The sequence below is a fragment of the Dermacentor albipictus genome, unplaced genomic scaffold (assembly GCF_038994185.2).
Source record: "Dermacentor albipictus isolate Rhodes 1998 colony unplaced genomic scaffold, USDA_Dalb.pri_finalv2 scaffold_30, whole genome shotgun sequence".
Taxonomy (NCBI): domain Eukaryota; kingdom Metazoa; phylum Arthropoda; class Arachnida; order Ixodida; family Ixodidae; genus Dermacentor; species Dermacentor albipictus.
The window spans coordinates 1,249,163-1,272,885 of NW_027225584.1; the positions used below are offsets into that span (position 1 = coordinate 1,249,163).

A 23,723-nucleotide genomic window follows, 5' to 3' on the forward strand; every position below is an offset into this window, starting at 1 on the left:
AAAACGTGCTGCAGTGCAGGCCTTAAAAATCGTGTCACGGAACTCTTTTCACACTGTAAAGCTAGCTTTTCCGCGTAGTACGGCGGCAGCATAACGGTGGTGCTGAAGATACGTACGCAGTGAAGCTGTGTGCGTAATTCACTTTTTGAACTCGTGACGCATTCACGGACAACTTTTAATAGTTAAAATGAGTGGTAATCGTTCTGTCGTCGAACATTACGGTGGCTTCAAGTTTCTAAAGAGCGCAGACGCGAATTTTACAACGGGTACAATGAAACTGTTGGGTACGTTGCGAACTCTATACTCAATGCGATTTATAATAATCTCCTTGAAAAAGGCAGTGGGAGCGGCTATTTGACGCTATTTTAGAGAGCAGCGGACTACACGCTCCGACATTTTTTAGGTTCGGGGAGTCAACTTTTGGAGCCAAGTGACCGATCAAAGCCTTGTGACATCTCTGTCACTGTGTTAGCAAAAATCGTCAACTAGAGAAGCAGTTCGTCGCAACGTACACTACAGCTGCCGTACTACTTACAACGCCGCACAACCGCCCACCGCGTAGCAGACGAACAGGTTATAAAAGCGCCACCTACGGCAGTCGGTTGAACGAAAGTGGGCGCAAGCTGCTCCCATAGAAGCCGGATATCTGTGCAGGTCTGGAGTTCCAGTAGGTCGTGGTCCAGACTAGGCATAGTCCAGACGTCAGCTGTGCTGCTGGAATCTCTCTTTTTGGTACTTCATAATGCGAATTTCACGTAGAAAAAAGAGATTCGATCGTGGTTACGCTGGTGTCACCTAAATGCCATAGGCCATGTTCTTGTTTTTAGAGCGCTTGGTTAAGAGCTATATTTCGATCAAAGAATTATGCATTATTTTTCATTAACCGAACTCTAAAGGAAGCATGATTGCACTTGCATTCTAAATTTTCACTTGCCAACAATAATTTTATATCGCATGCGGTGTTCCACGCCGTCATCACTTATGTACTTGCTTCTTTACGTTTAGATGGATAGACATGGAATGTTCGCAGGAGCAACCGACAGAAAAGACTACCAGAATATCGGTGAGCCATCGCATCCTCGGCCGTTTTCCGCGTGGATCACGCCTCAATGTTCACCGTTTTGTTTTGATGTGTTGATTGATTATTAATGGATGTAATTTTTTTTTTATAGGACAGCCCCAAAGTACGTATGCCATCCTTGATTTCGCCGTTGGTAAAATTTTAATTTGCTTGTTCATTTGCGCAGAGAAATTGAAGTACCAAAGTATGCAGAAACATACACTGCGAGTTCTGCTCGCATTGCCGCACCTACGCCGCCCCGTTTCTCTCTTTCTTGTACAGATTACATCTCAGGAAAATTTTATGTGCAGAAAGTTTTGCAATATCTTTTCGTGACACGTTTAGCACTAAACTTCGTTATTACAGCTCAATTATTTTTCATTAACGTCGGCATTCCTTGGACCTAGGTAGGTTGACATTTTCAGCGTACTTTGTGTTGTATTTACAGTTTCTGCCCGAATCAGTGCTATCATGTATTTGCCTTACGACATTACTTGCTGGTATGTGTACCTAGTGCTGGTCTGACATGTAGAAGTGGGGACACAATACTGCAAGAACTGCAAGCACGTGCCAGACTGCATTCTTGCTCCCCTTAAAGTAGCAAGCACCTTTTGTGATCATCTACCTGCTTATACGTTGACCTCTTGCCAACATATGGTCGGAATCACGATGAGTGCAAAAGAATATGATTGGAAAGCAGTGTCTGCTGACGGCCATCAGTGTGTGCGGGGCATTGTTGCACATCACAACCGAAATGGTCACTGCACTCCTAGCATAATCTTATTCATGTGTTGCAGTATTGACGGAAGGTTGACCAGAAGTGAGCATATTGACAGGCACAAAAAAATGAGCATTCACAGTGCGATGACTTGACACCAGGTGCTTGCTTCATTAGAGGGTGCAAAAATAGTTTGGCACGGGCTTGCAGATCCCAAAGTATCTTGTACCCACCTGGACATTTCTCCACGCATTTGAAGGGGAAGTGGTGATGACATCTGCCTCCCCTTGATGTTTCTGTAATGTGTGGAGACATCATTTTCCCCTCAACCGTGTGTGATGCCTTTTTGAAGGGCATCACTGTGTGTGGTACCCATCACTGTGCAATGCCAGTTGAAAACTGCCATGCATCTTTCAGATGTGTTCATCGTAAATATTCTTTGCTCTATGAAAAGTCATAGTTTCATATCCCCTTCAAGCCTCAATTCTGTTGATTGAAAACATTTACACCACAGTTATTGCATCCTTCAGAATCATGAAAAGCATACAGCTGCTGAATGGATTCAGAATTCTACATTGTTCAGGGAGTCAAGTTTACAGAATTTGGTATCCACACAAGAACATTCTACAAGAACATCAGATATGAGAATATTAACTATTTCATGTCTAGCATACTTACAAAGAACCTGTCCAGCTACTTTAAAAATATGCCTGATGTAAGGCATTGCGAAAAACAAAGTGAACCTGCTACATGACAATATACTTACACTGACAGAAGACATTCAGTTGTCTACCTTCCAACTCGTCCTCCTAAAAAACTAAACGGCTATTATTCAAACTTGTAGCACAGGGTGCAATCAGTATTTCAAAATGTCTGTGACATGTTTTAAATATCAATTTCATTATTACGTTTGCTTTTGATTCACTACCTAGGCCTGCAAAATTGTGGGCACTATGCCTGAAAGGGACATGACATATTTTATTGCTGTGTACTTCTGCCGTAGGTAGTTGCATTGCAGGGAATGTTCAGTAGGGAACTAATATTAACAGAACAAATATGTGTGCAGGTGTCACACACTTTCTTTCCCTTAGTACACGAGACTACAAGTCTCCAAGCAACTTAGTTGGTAAATACAAAAAGGGTCAACAGACTGCTTAAGCTTGCAACAGCCCCTCCTTGTAGGCATTTCTTTCCACTCCAAACATTCAGTTTGGGCTTACATTCAAACTTAACTGACCTACTTAATTATGTTGCAGCTTGAAAAACACTTTTGCCAGAGCTTATGTAGCCTTCCTGCCATTTGTTCTGTTGTCATGCGAAACATGTTTGTGCAGATGTGTATGGGCACATGTTAGGCCCTCTAACAATGCTTTTAAATTTAACATGCTCAAAATGTAGGGACATGATTGCTTGTAGCCTGGTTGTATGAAAAATGGGCAATTGTGTAGTATAGAGACAGCTTGATCCCTGTGTTTTTAGTGTGTCAATTTGTTTTTCAGCAGCACCCTTTATGTGTCATAGTTATAAACTTAAATCTTATAATATAATCAACATTTGTCTGGACAGGTAGGCTGGAGGTTTGAATGAAGCAATTTTGTAGCTTAGGCACTGGTCATATAAGAAGACACCAGTAAGAAGTGCATAGTAGGATTTGCTAACATAGTGACATTTAGACCATTTGTAGCTGAATTGTATGTAGGCATTGCTTATGATATTTATAGGAGTTTCTCTGTGCTGCAGCTTGACATTTACTCTGGCACAACTTGAGCTGGCCATAGGGTAGGTGCTTTCTCTGAGCATTTATGAGCCAGCCAGCATGCACCAAAGGATTAGGGGGTGGGGGGAAGGGGATGCATATAGGTTGTGGCGTGTAGACCTGTAGCCTAAGAGACAGAGCTTGAAGCGCACTAGTATATGCCTAGTGATAGGTCTTGCTGCTGTGGAGATCTGGGAAGATAAAAATGCGGCACTTCAAAGAAAATGGAATTATTAAAATAAAACTTACATTTCTACTTCTTGCTATAGAAAATTTCGTGTGGCCGTGTAGAAATGGTTTTAACTTCATTGTACTTATTTACAAAGATAGATAGTATTGTCTGGGGACCTTTTATGGGTGGGTCAGTAAAGGTTGCAGAATGTGGGGCTGCTGGTTATGAATTGTGCGTGCTAGACATTTAATATGAGTGGGCTCTTTTGTGACTGCAATGGTCATTACGTAGGTGGATGAGGCATCTAGAGAAGACCTGGTCAAGCAGGTGAAGCTACAGGTGGAGCTACTTCAGAAAGCTAAGGCAAAGTGTGATGGTGAGTGCTCACATCTTCAGTATGGTAATCCTTTAGTGAGTGTATTTGCCAATTGTGACTTTGACGAACTAAGGAAGGATTCTTGCATTATTGAGTGCAGTTATGAAGTGTTATCAACATTGTTTGATTTGTCAGAATGATTTTTGGGACATCATATTTAAAACTGCTATTCATGTTAGTGTGAAGGCAGCTGCATAATTCACTTGTGGCCTCTCGCATCACATTGAGATTAGTATTTAGGCTTTGAAATACAAATTTTTTTTTACTGCAGTAAGTTTAGAGCTGTCAACTGCAGTCACAGGTTGAAGCACTGTGCCATGTGCAGTCAAGTCAAGTTGCAGCGTAAACTCTGAAGTCCTCCAGTCTTGTTGTTGGACAAATTAGTACAACCATGCTGTGTGCAGTGCAAACCAAATATTTCAAGTGCCATCACACCTCTTCTACTCGAAGGAAATTTTTTGGTTGCGAAGGTGCTTGGGTTTGCAACTCATAAAAGAAACACGGATATCTGACCAAGTTTTCTCTGTGCATCAGATCTCAACAGGAAGTGTCAGGAGAAGGACAAGGCCATTGAAGAGCTGCGCCATGCATACCAGTCACTTCAAGAAGCGCAGGAGCAGCAGTTCTACTCGTTTGAGGTGAGTAGGAGCTCTCACTTGGGTGCACTTATTATTACTGGCCGTGGTGGCTCACAGTGGCTGTGGCATTCTGCAACTGAGCACAAAGTCACAGCTTCAGTTTCTTGCCACATTGGCCGCATTCCAGTGGATGTGGAATGCAAAAATTCTTTTGTACTTGGATGTAGGTGCATGCTAAAAAAGAAAACCCAGGTTTTTAAGATTAATCCGGAGCCCCGCCCCTACAGTGTTTCTTGTAACCCACCAGGTAGCTCTAGGACATTGCACTTCAATGAAATTAGTTTTCTTACCAGGGGTGGGGCCAGGAATGTTTTCGGAGGGGGCTCACATGTGACCGCAGGTGGGGTTGTCGCTTCCTGTTCTATTCCAGGTATCCTAGTACACAAATTTCGAGAGGAAAGCGTGGGAGGGGGGGGGGCATGGTTAGTGTGTGTCCCCCTGGCTATGCCACTGATTATTACTACAGCACATTGTACATGAGTGCACTATATTCTAGTAGCAATGAAGCATTACCACCCAGCCACTTATACTTGGAGAAGCCTTTAGGAAGAATAGGATTCTGAGAGAAGTGCCTATTGCATACCTGCGAACTATCCCAAATTTTATCGCAATAGCAATTATGTGGGCACTCCAGGTGCATTTGTTCCGTCGCTGTCGCCCTGAGGTCCTGTATAAAGTCCAAAGGTGATAAAATAGTCGCTGTGCGCCATATGCTGTATGTGCGTGTGAACATGTACGAGGGTGAGCCGACAAACGCTGCTCAATCTCGCGTGCGTGAGCACCCTCTCCTGTCGCGCGCGAAACAGGGATGAGGCGAGGGAGGGGGATTCTTCTCTGGCGGCTGCTGCTCACAGCGCGGCCGTGCAGGCGCCACATCTTGAAAGCGATTTGCGATGTGGCCAAAGTGCGCACTCGCACAGGCTTCATCTTCAAAGTGATCTATGATGTTCGCAGAGTGCGCATAGTGCCGGTAACTTTGCATGCACTGTGCTTTCGATGTTTCATTTGCATTGAAGCGAGAAATGTACGAAGGTAAATTCACCTACTGCTGCTGCCATGATTCCTCACTCCAGTGATCTGACAGTGAGTTATGTTCATGTTTACCAATGTGTGTGTGACACCGTGCTTGCTAATTTAGTTAGTAAGTGAATGTTTACAAGCTTGTACGGCCAATAAAACTACTATCCTTACTTCGTATAGCAACCTACTAATTTGCTATCGTAATCAATGCTTCTCGTTTTGGGCGAAACCACTTTTTTTCATAAATTTCAAGATTTTACAAATATTCCATCTAGTTTTACAAAACATGGTGTTTGTGAAAAAGTTTATCTCGTTAATCTACGAACCTCCCGTTGGAAGTTTTCCAATGGTGAAAGGGTGCAAAAGGGACGCTTGCTTTGAGCAAGTTGATTTAGGCAAAACCTGCAATAGTAAAGTCGCTGAAAGAATTACTATGATATAAGAAACGCTGTTGCTTGTCAGTTTTGGCTGTAACAAATTTATAGCTGCTGCTTGTGTGTGGTGTCTAAGCTGTTAGTAAAGTGTGTATCCTACAAAAGTTCTGTGGCAAGCTTAAAGGGGTCCTGAACCACCCTTGGGCTTGGTGAAAAAAACAGTCTGCAGAGAGCATACGCTGCTGTGAACATCTCAGCAAAGTTTTGCAGTCATGCGCAGAGTGTGGAGCTTGCAAGTAAAGCGCAAAGCCTCCTTTCTTTCAAACACTCTTTTTTTGACAGAAGCCTGCTCCTCACTCTTTTCTGGATGCTTTATTTCATAACAACACGGATTCCAATACAGTCGCCGACCGTTTATTCAGACCTCACGGGGACTGCGAAAATGTCCAAATAAACAGGTGTCCGAAAAAGCAGATCAAGAAAAAAAATGAAATCCTTTATTTCGACGCACTTATTCCGGCTCGGCAGTAGGCTTGAAGCAATCGTGAATGCGCCGTTGCACACTGTTCCGTTTACGCACAATCAGATAAGCCTGAATCTCGGAGAGGGTCGTACGGTCACTATAGGCGGCTGAAAGCACAGTCACTGCTTGTACATGCTCTGCATGCGACGGCAGCGTAGCACGTGGTGCGTCATCTTCTGACTCGGAGTCATTGTTCGGCGGTGCAGCAAAAACCTGACGAATGATCTCGCCGTCATCGAGTTCTGCGCATGTCAGTACAGCAGTGTCAGCACCTGTGAAACTGTCAAATGAGACAGTGTCCGGAATCGCAGTGCAACCACAGGTCTTGGCAAAACATTTTCGTCGTCAGTAGGGAGCACATCGGAAAGGTGACAAATTCTAGGCCTCCCGGCACCCGCTTGCCGACATTCCCCAGCGCAGTCTGCGCGGGCACTGTCGGTGCCATTAGACACTTGGCGCGATGTTTCTGTATGCCGCGTTGGATCACCGGAACCTCGACACAGCACACAAAGCAAACACCACCATGCCGACACCAGTCGCACAAACGAAAAACATTGCCTACTCGCAGCGTCGTGCAAGAAGAAACAAATCAGCTGCTCGATTGTCTTGACATGGCTTACTAAGCTGAAACTGGAACTGCTGTAGAGCCACTCTATCGAACCAGGCAGAAACGATGATGATGAGCGGGGATTTGCAGTAGCGCCACTTCGTGGGGCAGCAAGGAGGCTCCGTTCAAAACAAAAATGGCGTTCAGCAAGTCGAACCATGCACCGGTCAGAGTCGGTGCATGGTGCTCTCGATTGAGTTGGCTCAAAGAGTGTCCGAAAAATCAGACGAGAGGTTGCAAGGTGTCTGAACTTTCAGCAGTTGTTATACATTATGGTCTATGGGGAGAATGGCAGTGCCGTAAAGCAGACCGAATAATCGAGCATGCCTAAATTTTTGGAGTCCGGAAAATCAGTAGGCGACTGTACATGGCTGCTATTGGCCAAAAGCTGATGTCAAACGAGAAGTGTTTGGATCAGTGCACTTCGTCCTACTGTTACTAAGTGTAATAAAGAGGCTGAAGTAAACGAAAATGGGCTTTCGAATTTCAGTAATAATTACATACTTCCGGAAAAAACTGACCATTGTCTGCTCATGCTCGGCCATGGCTGCCCCTGTAGGAATTAAATTTTGGCTACCCTGCTTACCGGTGTCGTAACAGTTGGGTATCTCTAATTCCAACTAGTTTTGTACGCCCAACTAGCCTCAAACAATGCGAAGCTTAGGTCAGACTACATGCGCGCTTACTCCTGGCCACTCCTGGTTAGATGCCTTGGCGGAATTATTGAAAGTGCTTCAAAAATACGCAAGTTTGATGTTGATACTACAGGTCAGTCAGGCCAGTGAAAGACAAAGCTGGTCCCCACCTGTTACGATTGGCCAGCGGGGGCAGTGACCTTCGAAACTCTCTTCGATTTCCTGAGATGACCAGTGGTGACACCATGGTTTGACACGTTTGACGGAAAACAGCGTGGTTGATGGATGATACTGGGCCACTTACCACAACGTTGGGTCAAAAAAACTCTGTGGAAAGTGCATTCTGCGCTGTTTCGTTACGGCCATTGCTGGTCGCCCAAACCAATCGTCCCAAGAACCAGCTAATTGCTGGGCCATTCCATGAGCGAGACGTGTCAATTAAGACATGCATGAGCGTTGCTATTAATGTGTGTCCCCTCCTTTCTCTGAGGCATTGAGCTGGGCCCAGGGGTACTTCTCTGATTGTGTTCAGGGCACAAAAGTGCCAGAGTGCCTATGCGCACCCTGGCCCTCAAGGCAGAGCCTTCGACAACTTTGGATGCTCTAGTTAGAGGAAAGTGTGACCACAGATTTCCTTGACCTGGAAATCTAGGGAGGACCAAAGGGATATAAGCAGACTACTTAAGTGTGTGCGGTGGGCTCTGGTGTATGCTCTCCAGAAACATGTCATCGGCTGACCTGTAGCTCTTGCTACAAGGACGATGTACTGCGCTCCATGCTCTGGCCAGTATGATAGCCCTTGTTCTATGTAAATAAGTTTGCATTCCTATGTAAATTAGCCCCCTGTTCCATTCCTCATCCTGTCGACTTCATAATCTTAAGAAAGAAGCAACCCTCATCAAGTAAACTCAGACGATGGTGTGGGCCTGTTTAGCCTCTGTGTGATGTCTTGATAGCGTAGGCCAGCTACCTGTTACGAGACACACCAGCGGCATAAGCTAGAAGCGACCCTCTGTGTGATGCCAGACTCTGAGGCCACGACCCCTGGCACCTACACACCATGTAGCACGGTCAGACCGGAGCATAAGCGCGAGCATGCACTCAAGCCCCGTCTTGCACAAAGCGAATGCTGCGCCAATGCACCACAGTTGCATGTAGCTGCAGTCTGCTACTTAGTGTAGATACCGCGGCTGCCGTAGGGTGCCACGACGATTCCACTTGCTAAGCGCACTGTAGCTAGCTGAGGACAGCTGCGTTTGGTTTATGTTTGGCGCATTGTAGGTGCCAAAGACGGAAGTGGTGGTTTCTGCGTTAACATCCACAATCAACTTTGAACTGCTCGCCACGGTGACGTTCATTAGGCGGAGTGTTGTCGGCACACCCCACTCCTCTGTAGCCTTTGCAGTACAAGTCATTAGAGAAGGAGCCGAAGCACTGCGAAGGGCATGTTTGATTGCCAATAACTATGCTTCTGCCGAACGCATTGATGTACTGTTTGCGTCAAAGTATTTCTAAAATAGTCTATTTTAACTTCATACGCTTTTCTCGACTGCAATAAAATGTGGTTCAGGGCCCCTTTAACTGGCAGCTCAACAATGCAGTCAAAGCTGGATACATGTATATTGAACTCGAAGGGGATTGTGAAATAGTTCAATATATTGTTACAGTGTATTTGGACAGGACCGTACCTGCAAGAGGGAGATGAAGAGGAGGCGATAAGACTGTCTTCTGCAGCTGCAACGTTTGTACCAGCCTGTGTGATTAACTTTTCCCCATGTAAATAGATGTAAATACATTTGTGCATTGGGCTAAAAACTAAAAGATGCAGCTCCTGGAGGTGATGCTGCATTGTCGTCTCCGCCAAAGCCTCTCACTCTGCCGACCATATGCAATATAGTCGATGTAGAAGTTGACAGTGTATTTGTCTGAGCACTTGTTGATACTGTAGCCCATATCTCTGTGATGAGCAACTGTCTTTGTTGGCGCTTGAAGAAAGTCCTTACACTTGCCGCATCTCGTGCTATTCAGGTCGCTGATGGAGCAACACCCATTATCCTTGGCATGTGCACTGCCCGAATAACTGTTGCTGGTTTCAACACTTTTGTTTTATTTGCTGTTCTGGAATGGTGTTCCCATGACTTGATCTTCGGCCTTAAGTTTTTATTGGGCCATTAAGGGCTGATTGACTGCGCTGCTGGCCTCCTGCAACTCGAGCTGCCTATTTACGGCTGTGCTCCAAAATCAGCTGAGGTCCTGTAGACTTCGTACGGTTGCCTCCTCAAGCCTCCATGTACATGCCTTTGACGTGCTTCCCATCTGTTCCTGACGGTGACTATGGGCTGACTCCTAATATCTGTGTTCTCCTGCTACGCACAGTTGCCGTTCCTAATACCATTGCGACTATCGTCAATAACCACATATTTCTTCCTGTTTTAAATTTTGGTTTAAGTACACAAGTTATCCTGAAAGGCACGTTGCTTGGCAACGGTTTTCCTATAGACGATTGCCATCTCTGTATTAGATGTTCTGTGCTCGTCTGCAGCCTCCTGCTGTCCAATCAGTTCTGCCACGTCCCATCCCGGCATATTTTTGAAGATCGCTCAACACCTGCTTCCTGAACAGGTTGCGGATCTTTGTCACGTCCTGGCATCTTATCGCAACGTCTTTGACTTTTAAGATCGCCCGCTAGGACAGACTTCCGTTGGGACTCATAAGATTGACACTGGTGATGCTAGTTCTATCTGCCGACGACCTTATCGCATGTCTCACAGAGAACGCCACGTTATCCAAGCTTGAAGTAGACAAAATGCTAACCAAAAGTGTAATTGAGCCCTCTTCAAGTCCTTGGTCATCGCCGGTTGTCTTGGTCAAAAAGAAGGACGGCAGCTGGTGATTTTGTGACGACTGCTGTCAACTGAACCAGATCATGAAAAAGGATGTGTACCCTCTTCTTCGGATTGATGATGCTCTCAACTGCCTTCACGGATTGAAATACTTCTCTTCAGTCGACCTCCAATCTGGTTATTGGCAAATTTCTGTTGATGAAATCGATCGTGAGAAGACCGCTTTTGTTACACCAGACGGCCTTTACCGTTTTAAGGTTATGCCTTTCGAACTTTGTAATGCCCCAGCAACTTTCGAAAGAATGATGGACTCTCTCCTTCGGCACTATAAGTGGTCCACCTGCTTATGTTATCTGGACAATGTCATCTTGTTTTCCCCTATGTTTGACAGCCACCTCAGTTGCTTGGCTGCTATTCTTGAAGTCTTTAGAGAGGCTGGCCTTCACTTTAATTCTTCTAAGTGCCATTTTGGACACCGCAAAGTCAGTTCTTGGCCACCTTGTCACTGCTGCCAGTATACATCCTGATCCTGATAAGATTCATGCAGTCAAGAACTTTCCTGTACCCTGCTCAACAAAAGATGTGTGCAGCTTCTTTGTTGGTTTGTTAAAGATTTTCAGATATCGCCTGGCCACTGACTGACCTTCTCAAAAAGGACACGGCATTCTTTTGGGGCCATGAACAACTTGATGCCTTCGACACCTTCATCCGCTTGTTAACAACGCCTCTGATATTAGGCCACTTTGATCCATTGGCACCAACTCAAGTTCACACAGACGCCAGTGGCCATGGCATAGGTGCTGTCCTCGTCCAACAGCAGAATGGAGTCGAGCGCGCCATTGCCTGCGCCAGTTGCCTCTTGTCCCCTTCAGAGTGCAATTTTTTTACCACCGAGTGTGAATGCCCCACTCTGGTGTGGGCAGTGGCTAAATTTCGCCTTTACTTGTTTGGCCGCCAATTTTCTGTCATCACAGACCACCATGCCCTGTACTGGCTATCGTCATTGAAAGACCCGACTGGCCGCCGTGGTGGCTGGGCACTCAGACTTCAGGAGTATTCTCTCGTTGTGATGTACAAATCCAGCTGCTTACATCTGGAACCGACTGCTTGTCTCCTTATGCCGTCGATCCTCCTGACGACAAGGAGCAGGGTGCCGACACTTGCTTTCTGGCCATTCTCGACTTTTGCGACATTACTGAGCAGTGAAAAGATGACTCTCCGGTCGATCATAGAGTCCTTGACTTCAGGACAATCAGATCGCTCAACCAGAATGTTTGTGCTCCATGACGACATTCTTTATCGGTACAACATCAGCTCTGATAAACCAGATTTACTGCTAGTTGTCCCTCACCATCTCCATTCTACTGTTCTTGCTGAGCTCCACTAAGCACCCGCTGCCAGATACCTTGGCACCTCCTGCACTTAGGACAGAGTTCGATGTCACTTCTTCTGGCCAGGCCCTTACCCCTCTGTGCAGCTTTACATTGAGGCTTGCAACTCCTGCCAGCGTCGAAAGAGGCCATCTGTGCAACCTGCTGGCCACCTCCATCCAATCGATGTTCCCACAGAGCCTTTCATCCGTGTCGGCATGGACCTTCTTGGCCCCTTCCCCACATTCATAAAAGGAAACAAATGGATAGCCGTTCCAACAGATTATGCGATGCACTATGCCATTACACGTGCCCTGCACACCAGCTGTGCTACAGATGTAGCAGATATTTTACTTCAAGGCATGATTCTTCACCATGGCGCACCAAGGTCGCTGCTGACAGATCATGGCTGCTACTTCCGGCCCCAGTTTTTAATGAATACTTTGTTCCAGCTCCACCGAACACAAACTTGCAACCGCATATCACCCATAAACGAACGAAATGACTGAACGACTGAATCGCACCCTTGCAGAGATGTTGTCTATGTACGTTTCAGCAGGCCATTGCGATTGGGATAGCACTTTGCCCTACGTGACATTTGCGTACAATTTGTCATGTCACAATACCACAGGTTTCTCACCTTTCTGCCTCTTGTTTGGGCGTAATCCCACTCTGCCTTTTGACACCTTGCTACCTTCGATGGCGCGATATGCCACGGAATATGCCCATGACACTGTTGGTCAGGCTTGTATAGCTCGCCAGATTGCCAGGCGTCACAAAAGAGTCGCTATGACAGTCACTACTGGACTCTCCCGGAAATCTCCTTCTGCTGTAGACTCCAATTCGTCATGTCAGCCTGCCCGAAAAACTGCTTTTATGCTATACCTGACCCTACTGAGTATTGCAACGATTAGGTCAATTAAATTACGAAACCGCCTCTGTTGAAGACACGCCGTACTTGTCCCAACTACGAACTGAAGTCGTTCACGTGCCCCGTTTAAAACCGTACTTTTCGTTTAGTTCGCTGTCATTCTAAAAACCGCCCGGTGCTCCAACCTCCCACCAGTTATGTTACGGTGCATTTGGGCCGGACCATGCATGTAAGAGGGAGATGAAAATGAAGTGATAGACTGTCTTCTGGACCTGCGACCTTTGTACCAGCCTGTACGATTAGCTTTTCTCCACGTTTCCTCATGTAAATAGTTGTAAATGCATTTGTGCATCGGGCTTCCTCTTCATAAAAATATCAATAATTTGATATATGTAATGAAAATTTAATACATTAATGTTCAAGGAGATTTTACAGCTGTTCACTATATAAAATAATTTGTTATATCCAGATTCGGTATATCCGTTTTCCACTGTATTGGTGACTTTACAAATACGTCTGCAAACACTAGACAAAACCAAATATTGATCTGCGCCTTTCAATTTATGTACCTTTCAATTTATGTACTTGCCCAGCAGTGGTACAGTTGAACCCAGCTATATCGAATTCGCGAGAAAGGCGCCCATCAGTTTGATATAGTGCATAATTCGATATAAGCCTGCTAAAGATTTGGATGTCATAAAAGCACATACCATTTGTAAAATCACTTTATTGATGAAGCTAGCTTAGTTTCCCATTAAGTAGTCCTGTATTTTCTTCTCCTTGGGCAATTTTGCTGCCTGCGATGCATGCAGCTCTCCACATTGTCTAAGAAGTTGGGGCAGGTGAGGCTGCAACCTTCAGCATTGGCGCAGAAGCGTTATTGTTTTCGCTCATTGTGCCCACTTTCACTTATGCTTCGTACGATGTCGGCAATGTAGTCTTCGCTTTCGGGCTCTCCTGTGGTCGCGACACCATCATCTGCACTCACACTCGTCGACCATTGATTCGTCAACAGCTTCCGGAAATTCTCACAGCTCGCTCCAAACTTCGGCAACACCAGCAACATGTGCGTCGCATTCATCAGAATTTGCAGTCATCACCGAGCATGGGAGGCCGGCACGTCTGAAGCAATTTTGGATGAACCACTTAACACAGCTGTGCGTACCCGTCGGGCACCGCGGGCGCCGAGTCGCAAGTATGGCCGCTTTAGCCCTAATCTCCCCTTTATTCTTCAAGATCGTGCTGAGAGTGCTCCTTGGAATCTTGCCTGCTGCAGAGACATCCAATTCTCACCGTGTTCGACCCGATTTATGGTTTCGAGCTTCACAACGAAGGGCGGATTCTGCCACTTCATCACAGCAACACTGCAGGAGTAGGCCCACAAGGCGCAAACATAATGAACCAGAAAAGCAGCTAGACAACTTGCACTTGTGCGATCTTGCACGACGAGGGCACAAGAGTCTCTGATTGGCTGTCTGAGCAAGTGCTGCGGGCTGGCCAGGATCATTTCTTGCAGGGGGGCTGTCGACGGCTCGTCCGAGGCAGCGTGGTTGGATGGAGCCGCGCTGCCGGGCTTCCCTGCTGCCGCAAGGGAAAGCCAACTTCTGGGGGCACTTTTCCGCCGCTTGACATTCTATATATCGGGAGTCGCTGCTATTTTTGCTCGATGTAAGTGTAATTTTCGCTATATATACTCATTGTAACTACCGGATTTGAAATTGTTTGGTATATAAAGTAATTCAATGTAAACGGGTTCGATAAAGTTGGGTTCGACTGTAGTTATAAACATAACTGTGAGCAGCAGAAGATGGTTGGTGACAAAACTCGAAGACCTCGTCGGTCTATTCTTAGTGAACGTGGTGGTCATATTATCATGAATGCAAAAATTGTTTCTTTTGTTCAAGAAAGCTCTCATTTCTTTTCACCTTTGAGATGCATCTCAAGAACACAATTTGACCTTGTCAAAGCAAGTACCAAACACAAGTTTAGGACCATACATTTGCCTTTAATGAGCTGGTCAACAATTTTTTTTGACCCGCTGTATCTCAATTAGTTTTCAGAAAAACTGTTTAATATTTCATTTAGCATGTATTTAAACAATATAAAGAAGTAAAGCAATAAAGACATTCTTGGCCAGGTATTTTTATCTTGCCAGTTGATATTTTGCTGTGTTCTTGCTGCAGCCATCAGCTACCATCCATCTCTCATTCTTTGTACCCATTTCTTAGTATTTTTTTTATTAGGGCACCGAAAAAAAAAAGGGCGAAGAGCATAGTGTGTGCTGCTACAAAATCTTAGGAGCTTCTCTGGGATATGCTTATAAGGTAGCCAAAAAAGAAAGAAAACGGAACAAAACAAAAACAGCATGCCTGTAAGAGGAGATGACATCTGCAGGTCTTGTGCTTTGCTCTGACCTCATAAGACCTACAGATGCTGTTTCTTCTTTCACTTGTTTTTACAGTTACTCAGAAAAAGATGAAAAATATGTGTGCTATTTGCATGGAGTAGGCAAATGGCAGAATCAGCAGCTGCTGTTATCGTGCTTTACTGTCATTTATTACTGTAGTGAAGGCATGTCAAACCAAAGAAAGGTTATTAGAACAGTGATCCTCATGCTGTGCTGTGAATGAACCACTTCAGGTGTTGCTCTCTTTACTATTCATGATGCTTTATGCACATGAATATCCATGACCATAAGCTGATGAGTGCACCGGCAAGTTCGCAATGTCAAGTTGGGACACCAGTCCTCAATTTTAAATTTCATGCACTGGCAGCTACAAAATCTAATTTATTGTAGAATTCCTGGTCTGTGTACTTATGCTCTCTCTGGTGTGTGAAGAAAAAAAAAAACGGCTGTGACCCTAAAACAGTTCTTGCCGCTGCTTTCTTTTTTTGCTCATGCACGTAGAAGAGAAGGCAAAGAATGATATGCTACTGAGAGTAGTAGGTAGGGGTCATCAGCAGACCTTGAACCATAACCGCATTAGCTCTTCAGCTTCCATTTCTAATTTTTTTTTTGGGGGGGGGGGGGGGGGTTATGAAGGTTCTTTACTTCAAAGCCCAAGAAAATGTACTGGCAAGCCTCGGAGTGCCCTAAATAATTTGTTAAATAGCTTTCCTGTGAACTAGTTCAGGTTTTGTTTTCCAGAAAGTGGATGTGTTCTGACGTCATGACGCAGAAGGTAGTCGCAGGGGAGCACATCACGACTTTTTAACACTTTCTGGCTTACTCTGTCGTTTGCTATGCTGCTACTCAGTGCGCGGTGCAGTGTATCATAATAACAGACTGAAACAACATGCGTAGCCCTCAGCAGCGCTGACAGTCATTCTAATCCACGGCCACGCTAGATAAGGAGATATGCGGCAACTTGCCCCTCTCCTTACTACTCCTCCTCATCCTCGTGCACACTTGATTGTGTTGCTGTGAGCTGGCTCCCGTTTCCCCTTGCTAACGCTGCAAGACACCCCTTAACAAGCCACCATCCTTCTTAGCTAACCCTTGCACGCTTACACTTGCATGTAAAAGCCACCCAAGGCATACAGCGGATGATAGGATCTTATCGCACTTGGACTTTATGCAGAACATGATACTGCTCTGCTTCGATGGTCAGGTTGCTCGTGTTTGTGCGATTTGAGAAGTGCGTTCGCAAGCAGCCACTTGCAATTCCACCATTAGACCATCTGCATCCATGGAAGTTTCCATTTATTGTCTCTGTATTCCTTCGCGATGGCAGTGAAGTTTCATTATATTGAAATTGTGTATAAATGCACTTCATTATATTGTCATGTGGTAGTGACGGTAAAGAAAGCAGCAAAACTGTGAATGGTGAAACTAGTGTTTTATTGGGCGAACCTGTGCTCTTAAGAACGGGCTACACTCAAAAGCACAACAATAGCGGCAAGCACCATCGGTGATCGTCGAAAATCTTATCTGCCGGTCAAGCACGTCCACTTATATACACGAATCATTGAAGGTACCAGAGTAATCGGTGGTACCCACATGTCTTCCAGAAAGTTCTAGGCAATTCCCGTCACATGCAATCAAATTCACTAGCTTCGGTGACAACAGAACCATCGATAACATTCGAGAAACTTCCAATACATGCGGGTGCATCCTGCACTGAGCGATAAAATTTCTTAGATGGTGAAAAGCACTAATCCGTAAAGGATAAACAAGTCCACGTGTCAATGCCCACCTTGCAAAAAGCATTGTCCTGATGCTACAAACATAATAGGAGAGTGAAACAGAAAAGGACACTTATTAAGCAAAAGTAACAAAACAACAACAACAACAAAACGAAGTCCAATGTACCGTATTTACTCGCATAATGATCGCACTCGCGTAATGATCGCACCCCTGAATTTTGTCGTCAAAATTCGATTTTTTTTATTTCCCGTACAATGATCGCACCCCGAACTTGCCGCAGCGATATGTGGTGTTCCAAGTCTAGCTAACAATGATCGCGCTTGCCATCTGTCGAATGCTACGCGAACGACTCGCCTGCACGCACCAAACATTCTTAAGTGGATGCCTCATTTCATTACTTTCATCACTTTCCGCAATTCCATGACAAAAAGAGGTACTACCAAACTTGTCTTTATTATGGGTAGGCTTTATAATAGTTGTGGTCAACAAAAACAAAAGAGGCGCGTCTCGATTCTTTTCATCTGCACTCGTGAGCACACAACAAATCGCGCGCGGCAATGATAGTAGCCACGTTTACACGGATACGTTAAAAGTGTACCCCATTCATACGCCGACGCTTGTAACACAGCTAAGATATTCGCCCACCCTTAGCGGAAACGTGCCGTGTTAGGACAGTAGTGAAACCGGTGCCGCAGTTTCCACAGCACACCGGCCATGCGCTTCTGTCACTGGCAGCTAAGTGCGCCCATCTGTTTCTGTCCCCTCAAAGTGGACATAGCTACGTTATTGCCGCAAACTTGCCGATGTTAACGATATTATTCATCACTGATACGGAAGAAACTGTTTCAATGCGCGTAATGTACTCACGAGAAGAAAAAAAAATCGCGTTCGGCGCGTTCGGCTTGCTCCGCCGGCCGCCATGTTTGTTTTGGTGTCCCGCACCCGCATCCCGCAGCAAACGCGGGACGAAAAAAAAAATTTTTTTTTTCGTGGGAAATTTAACCCGCGTAATGATCGCACCCCTGAATTTGCGTCAACTTTTCTGGCGAAAAAAGTGCGATCATTACGCGAGTAAATACGGTAGGTAACAGTCCAAAAAAAAAAAGAAAGTCCAAGGTTTATCTATGCAAAGTCCCAAAGATTGTTAGCGCTGGTGGAATTTGCTTTAGTCGCACAACATGGACTATTTCAGGTCGTGAGCGGCGCTGCTGCAATAACGAAATGCCGTCTAGTGCGGCATCGTAGTCGAGCATGCCAATGCGTCGGATGATCTGGTAGGGTCCGAAATAGCGGCGCAAAAGCTTTTCGCTGAGTCCTCGTCAGCATGTCTGGGTCCAAACTTAAACACAATCGCTGGGCTGGTACTCGATGTAGTGACGTTGAAGGTTGTAGTGTTGGCTGTTGGTCCTCTGCTGGCTCTTGTTCTGCAGGTGGGTGAGCTGTCGGGCTTCTTTGGCATGCTCGATATAGGTGGCGATGTTAAGGTTCTCTTCATCAATGATGTGTGGCAACATGATGTCGAAGGTCGTCATAGGGTTTCTGCCGAAACCAGCTTGAACGACATGACCTGTGTTGTTTCTTGCACTGCTGTGTTGTAGGAGAAGGTTACGTACGGCAGGATCGCGTCCCACGTCTTGTGCTAGATGTCGACGTACATTGCTGGCATGTTGGTGAGGGTCTTGTTCAGGCACTTCGTAAGACCATTCGTCTGCGGGTGGTAAGCGGTTGTCCTCCTGTGACTTGTCTGGCTGTATTGCAGAATGGCTTGGGTGAGCTCTGCTGTAAAGGCTGTTCCTTTGTTGGTGATGAGGACTCCCGGGGCATCACGTCACAGCAGGATGTTCTCGACGAAGAATTTAGCCACTTTGGCCGCGCTACTTTTCGGCAGAGCTTTAGTTTCATCGAAATGGGTAAGGTAGTCCATCGCCACGATGATCCACTTATTTCGGATGTATACGTCGGAAAGGGTCCCAACAAATCCATCCCGATCTGCTGAAATCGTCGGCAACGAGATTCGATTCACTGTAATAATCCCGCTGACAGTCTCGGGATGTCCTGACGTAATGGGCGACATCGGCAGTCAGGCGGGGCCAGTAATACATTTCCTGTATCCTCGATAGCGTCCGGGTGAATTCGATATGCCCAGCGGTAGGATCGTCATGTAGGGCGTGCGGTACTTCTGAACGGAGTGTTGAGGAAACAACAAGAAGGTAGTTGGTGTGGACTGGCGAGAAAGTCTTCTTCACGAGTAGGTTGTCTTGAAGTGAAAATGAGGACAATCCTTACTTAAATGCCTTAGGAACAACGTTGGTGTTCCCTTCCAAATACTCGACGAGGACTTTTATCTCCAGGTCGGCTCATTGCTGTTCAGCATAAGTCTTCCGCGCTTATTATTCCAAGGAAGGCGTTGTCATGCTCATCGTCTTGCGGCGGAGCGTCAATGGGGATGCGTGATAGGCAGTCGTCATCAGTGTGTTTTTGTCCAGACATGTAGATTACAGTGATGTCGCATTCTTGCGTCCTGAAGGGACCTTTAAATTCGCTAGCCGACACAACGCGTAATGGTTGCTGACGACTTTAAATGGCCTGCCATATAGGTTAGGGTGGAATTTTGCTGTAGCCCAAATGATGGTGAAGAATTCATTTTCGGTTGTAGACTAATTGTCTTCTGCTCTTGACAGCGACCGGCTGGCATAAGCTATCACCCGTTCAAGTCCATCTTTCCTCTGGACTAGGACGGCACCAAGGCCTGGGCTACTGACGTCAGTGTGGATTTCTGTATCAGCATCCTCGTGGAAGTGCGCGAGTACCGGTGGCGACTGCAGCGTTTCCCACTTGAACTCGATATCAGATTTAATTAGATGTGTCAATGGCTCAATGATGCATGAAAAGTCCTTGACAAAGCGCATGTAGTAGGCACACATGCCAAGGAATCTATGCACTGCCTTCCTGTCGATTGGCTGCGGGAACTTTGCGATGGCAGCTGTCTTTGCGAGTCGGGGGGGACTCCAGAGTTGCTGATGACGTGGCCTAGGAACACAAGCTCATTGTAAGCGAAGCAGCACTTTTCTGGCTTCAGAGTGAGCCCTGATGACTTGATCACCTCTAGTACTGTCGCAAGCTGCCTAAGGTGATGGTCAAAATTTCCGGCAAAGACAACGACATCGCCCAAGTAGACACGGCAGGTTTGCCACTTCAACCCTGCTAACACCATGTCAGTCACGTGCTGTAATGTTGCAGGTGCTGAGCACAGACCGAATGGCATGACTTTGAACTCGTAGAGCCCATCTGGAGTGATAAAGGTGGTTTTTTCTCGATCCTTCTCATCGACTTCTCTATGCCAGTAGCCCGTCTTAAGATCCATCGACCAGAAGTATTTTGCGTTGCGGAGCCGACTCAATGCGTCGTCTACCCGTGGGAGGAGGGATACGTCCTTCTTCGTGATCTTGTTCAATGGACGATAGTTGACGCAGAAACGTAGGGTTCTGTCCTTTTCCTTCACCAAGACCACAAGAGATGCCCACGGGCTTTTCAACAGCTGGATGATGTCGTAGCACAGCATTTCGTCGACTTGTTGCCTTATAGCTTCACATTCTCGTGTTGAAACTTTGCAAGGGTTCTGTCGGAGTGGTTGAGCGCACTCTTCGGTTATTATGCGATGCTTTGCAATCGGTGTTTGTTGAATGCTCGATGACATCGAAAAGCAGTCCTTGTATCGTTGGACCCGCTGTGGTTGCTCAGTGGCTATGGTGTTAGGCTGCTGAGCACGAGGTCGCGGGATCGAATCCCGGCCACGGCGGCCGCATTTCGATGGGGGCGAAATGCGAAACCACCCGTGTACTTAGATTTAGGTGCACGTTAAGGAACCCCAGGTGGTCTAAATTTCCGGAGTCCTTCACTACGGCGTGCCTCATAATCAGAAAGTGGTTTTGGCACGTTAAACCCCATATATTATTATTATTATTATTGTATCGTCGGAGAAGACATCTTAGCTATTTCTGCTTACTCAGGGGGAGACTTGGATTTATGTCGAAGTCTGGTTCGGAAACTGTGGCCGTCGGGGTAGATGCAGCAGAATCCGAGAGGACAAACGCATTGCTGGTTTGCATAATTTCCTTGACGTATGCAATCGTTGTGCCCTTGTAGACGTGCTTGAACTCCTGGCTGAAGTTGGTCAGCATTACTTTCGCTTTTCCTCCATGCAGTCGAGCGATCCCCCTTGCGACACAGATTTCACGATTGAGCAGTAGGCGTTGATCGCCCTCGATTATGCCTTCTACATCTTCTGGTGCTTTGGTGCCGACGGAAATGACAATGCTGGAGCGAGTCAGGATGGTCACTTGACCTTATAGCACATTCAAGGTGTGGTGACTACGAAGGTTCTCGGGTGGTATCGCTTGATCTTCAGATAGCGTTATCAACTTCGACTTCAGGGGCCGTATTCTGTAGCGGTTCCTTTGGGAACCGGTTCCTTTTGGCTGTTACGTCTGGATTACGTAACTCGGAGAAAGAGTGGAACGGGGCGGCGTGAGGAGAACCAATCAACGAGCGGCGGTCTGCCGGACGATCACGTCATCATTTTTGTTTGTACTTGGGGGACGATATAGCAATTGAAGGATGTTGCTGGTTTGATAAAAAAACATTGGTTTGTATAAAACACTTGCAAATATATTTTCAGTAATAAATGTTAGCTTGCGGCGCAGACCGCTACTGGGAGTTGTAAGTTTATTTGTGTTGTTTTCTTATTTAGTCGCTAGGTGGTGTGCCATAAGTTATGCAAACAAGTTGCCTCGCTTTGTTTACGTTTTGGACTTGCCAGTTTGCATGCCGCAGATCCAAAACGATGTCCTCGCAGAAGGTTAGGCGGCTGGGTCCTCATGTTTCAGCGAGGCAACGCGATATACTCGTGTCATTTGTTGAAGAGCACCCCTACCTTGCGAAGGCGTCGTGTGTGCTGGGTCAACAGCTGACGGCGGCGCGCAAGGAGGAGCTCTGGCAGCAAGTGACTGCCTTGCTGAACGCTGAGGGCCCGGCAGTGAAAACTGCAGCCCAGTGGCACGGCGTGTGGAAGAAAGACGTGTATAACGCCCGCCGTGATGCAGCCAGGTAAGCTCACTCGCTGGCGGAGCTTTTGCGCACCATATTCTAACAAACGTGTTAATCACAGAGGAACCGGAGGAGGCAGCCTGCCCGGACCGCGAGGGCGGGCGAGCGCCATCGGAGTCTGCCCGCCGTTCTTTGAGCCCGACGAAGAGGTGAACATCAGGCGCATGGGTTTCAATAGGTCAACGCCAAGTCGACATGCTGTCGCGATTCGCTCAGTCACCGCCGTTATGGCTGATGTGTGGTCGCGCGCTAGTGTTGCGGCTCAGAAGATGGCCCGAGCTTGAGCGGAAATCGTTAAGCTATTTACTATCGCTTGCGTCAAGTAAGGTCGACATTTTTGTTAAATACCTTTCATCAGTATTTCAGTCTACTCATTCAAACATTAGTGCGGTTAATAGAGTTGATTTTCCGGTTGGAGCCGGCGAAATGTCTGAGGTTGTATTTAGTGTGACGAGCATCGAGCGATTATTACAGAGTTTGAAACGAACAAAAGTGTGTGATCCGGATGATATCCCTACATCATTCCTTATAAATTGCTCGAGCATCTTTGTACTTCTGTCGCTTATTTCAAAATTTCTTAAATAACAGCGTTGTTCCCGGTGATTGGAAACTAGCGCGAGTGGTGCCAATTCATAAGAGTGGACAGAGGAACAGAGTTGAGAATTACGGACCAGTATCCTTAACTAGCATTTTATGTATGTAAGGTTATGGCACATGTGTATACCTGCATCATGTCTCATCTTGATAACAATAACCTTCTTCATCCTAGTCAGCATGGGTTTCGGCAGGGTTTTTCGTGTACGGCACAATTGCTTGCATTCACTCATGAGCTAGTCTCAGCAGTCGACAAGAAACAAATTGTTGATTGCATATTTCTGTATTTCAAAAAAGCTTTTGACGTCGCTACGCATAGTCTACTGATCGCTAAACTTTGACTTTACAAATTGGTTGAGAAGGTTATCGCATGGATTGCCGAGTATCTTCGCTCAAGACAGATGTGTGTGGCTCTCAACGGATGTTCCTCTGAATACGTACCTGTGGCACCATGGCATTCATGGCACCACTTCGGGCATTACATCATCATTTACAGCATGGTTTCCAAAAAGGATTTTCTTGCGAAACCTAACTACTAGAATTCACGTCAGACTTACACTTTCATATGAACAGTAATAAACAAATTGACTGCATCTTTTTGGATTTCTCGAAAGCATTCGATCGTGTAGCCCATAGTCACCTGATATCAAAGCTCTCAGCAAATAAACTCAACTCACTAACCCTATCATGGATTCGTAATTTTCTTACTAATCGCGAACAGTTCACTGTTGTTGCTAACTTTTCCTCTGGCCTCTCTGACGTCACCTCTGGTGTACCTCAAGGCAGTGTACTTGGGCCTCTTCTCTTTTTAATTTACATTAACGACTTGCCGAACAATATATCATCTTCTATACGATTATTATTTCACAGATTTGTTCACACAGTTGGCCTAACCTTATCAAACCTGAAAGAA

At 46.0% G+C, this 23,723-nt stretch overlaps 1 protein-coding gene across 7 annotated transcripts in view; it reads left to right on the forward strand.

The window, feature by feature from the left end:
• The first annotated feature begins 650 nt into the window (after window positions 1-650).
• LOC135908429 (GRIP and coiled-coil domain-containing protein 2-like) overlaps window positions 651-23,723 on the forward strand; it is a 217,187-nt gene continuing 194,114 nt past the window's right edge. For 4 of the 7 annotated variants that reach the window (XM_070529780.1, XM_070529778.1, XM_070529779.1 and 1 more), the window contains exons 1-4: window positions 757-1,063; window positions 1,173-1,184; window positions 3,998-4,082; window positions 4,617-4,720. In XM_070529780.1, coding sequence (XP_070385881.1) covers window positions 1,016-1,063; window positions 1,173-1,184; window positions 3,998-4,082; window positions 4,617-4,720 — 249 coding nt within the window. In that variant the 5' untranslated portion in view covers window positions 757-1,015. Of the gene's footprint in view, window positions 733-755; window positions 1,064-1,172; window positions 1,185-3,997; window positions 4,083-4,616; window positions 4,721-23,723 lie in introns of those variants that run through there. The other 3 variants (XM_070529774.1, XM_070529776.1, XM_070529777.1) reach the window with 3 other exon arrangements.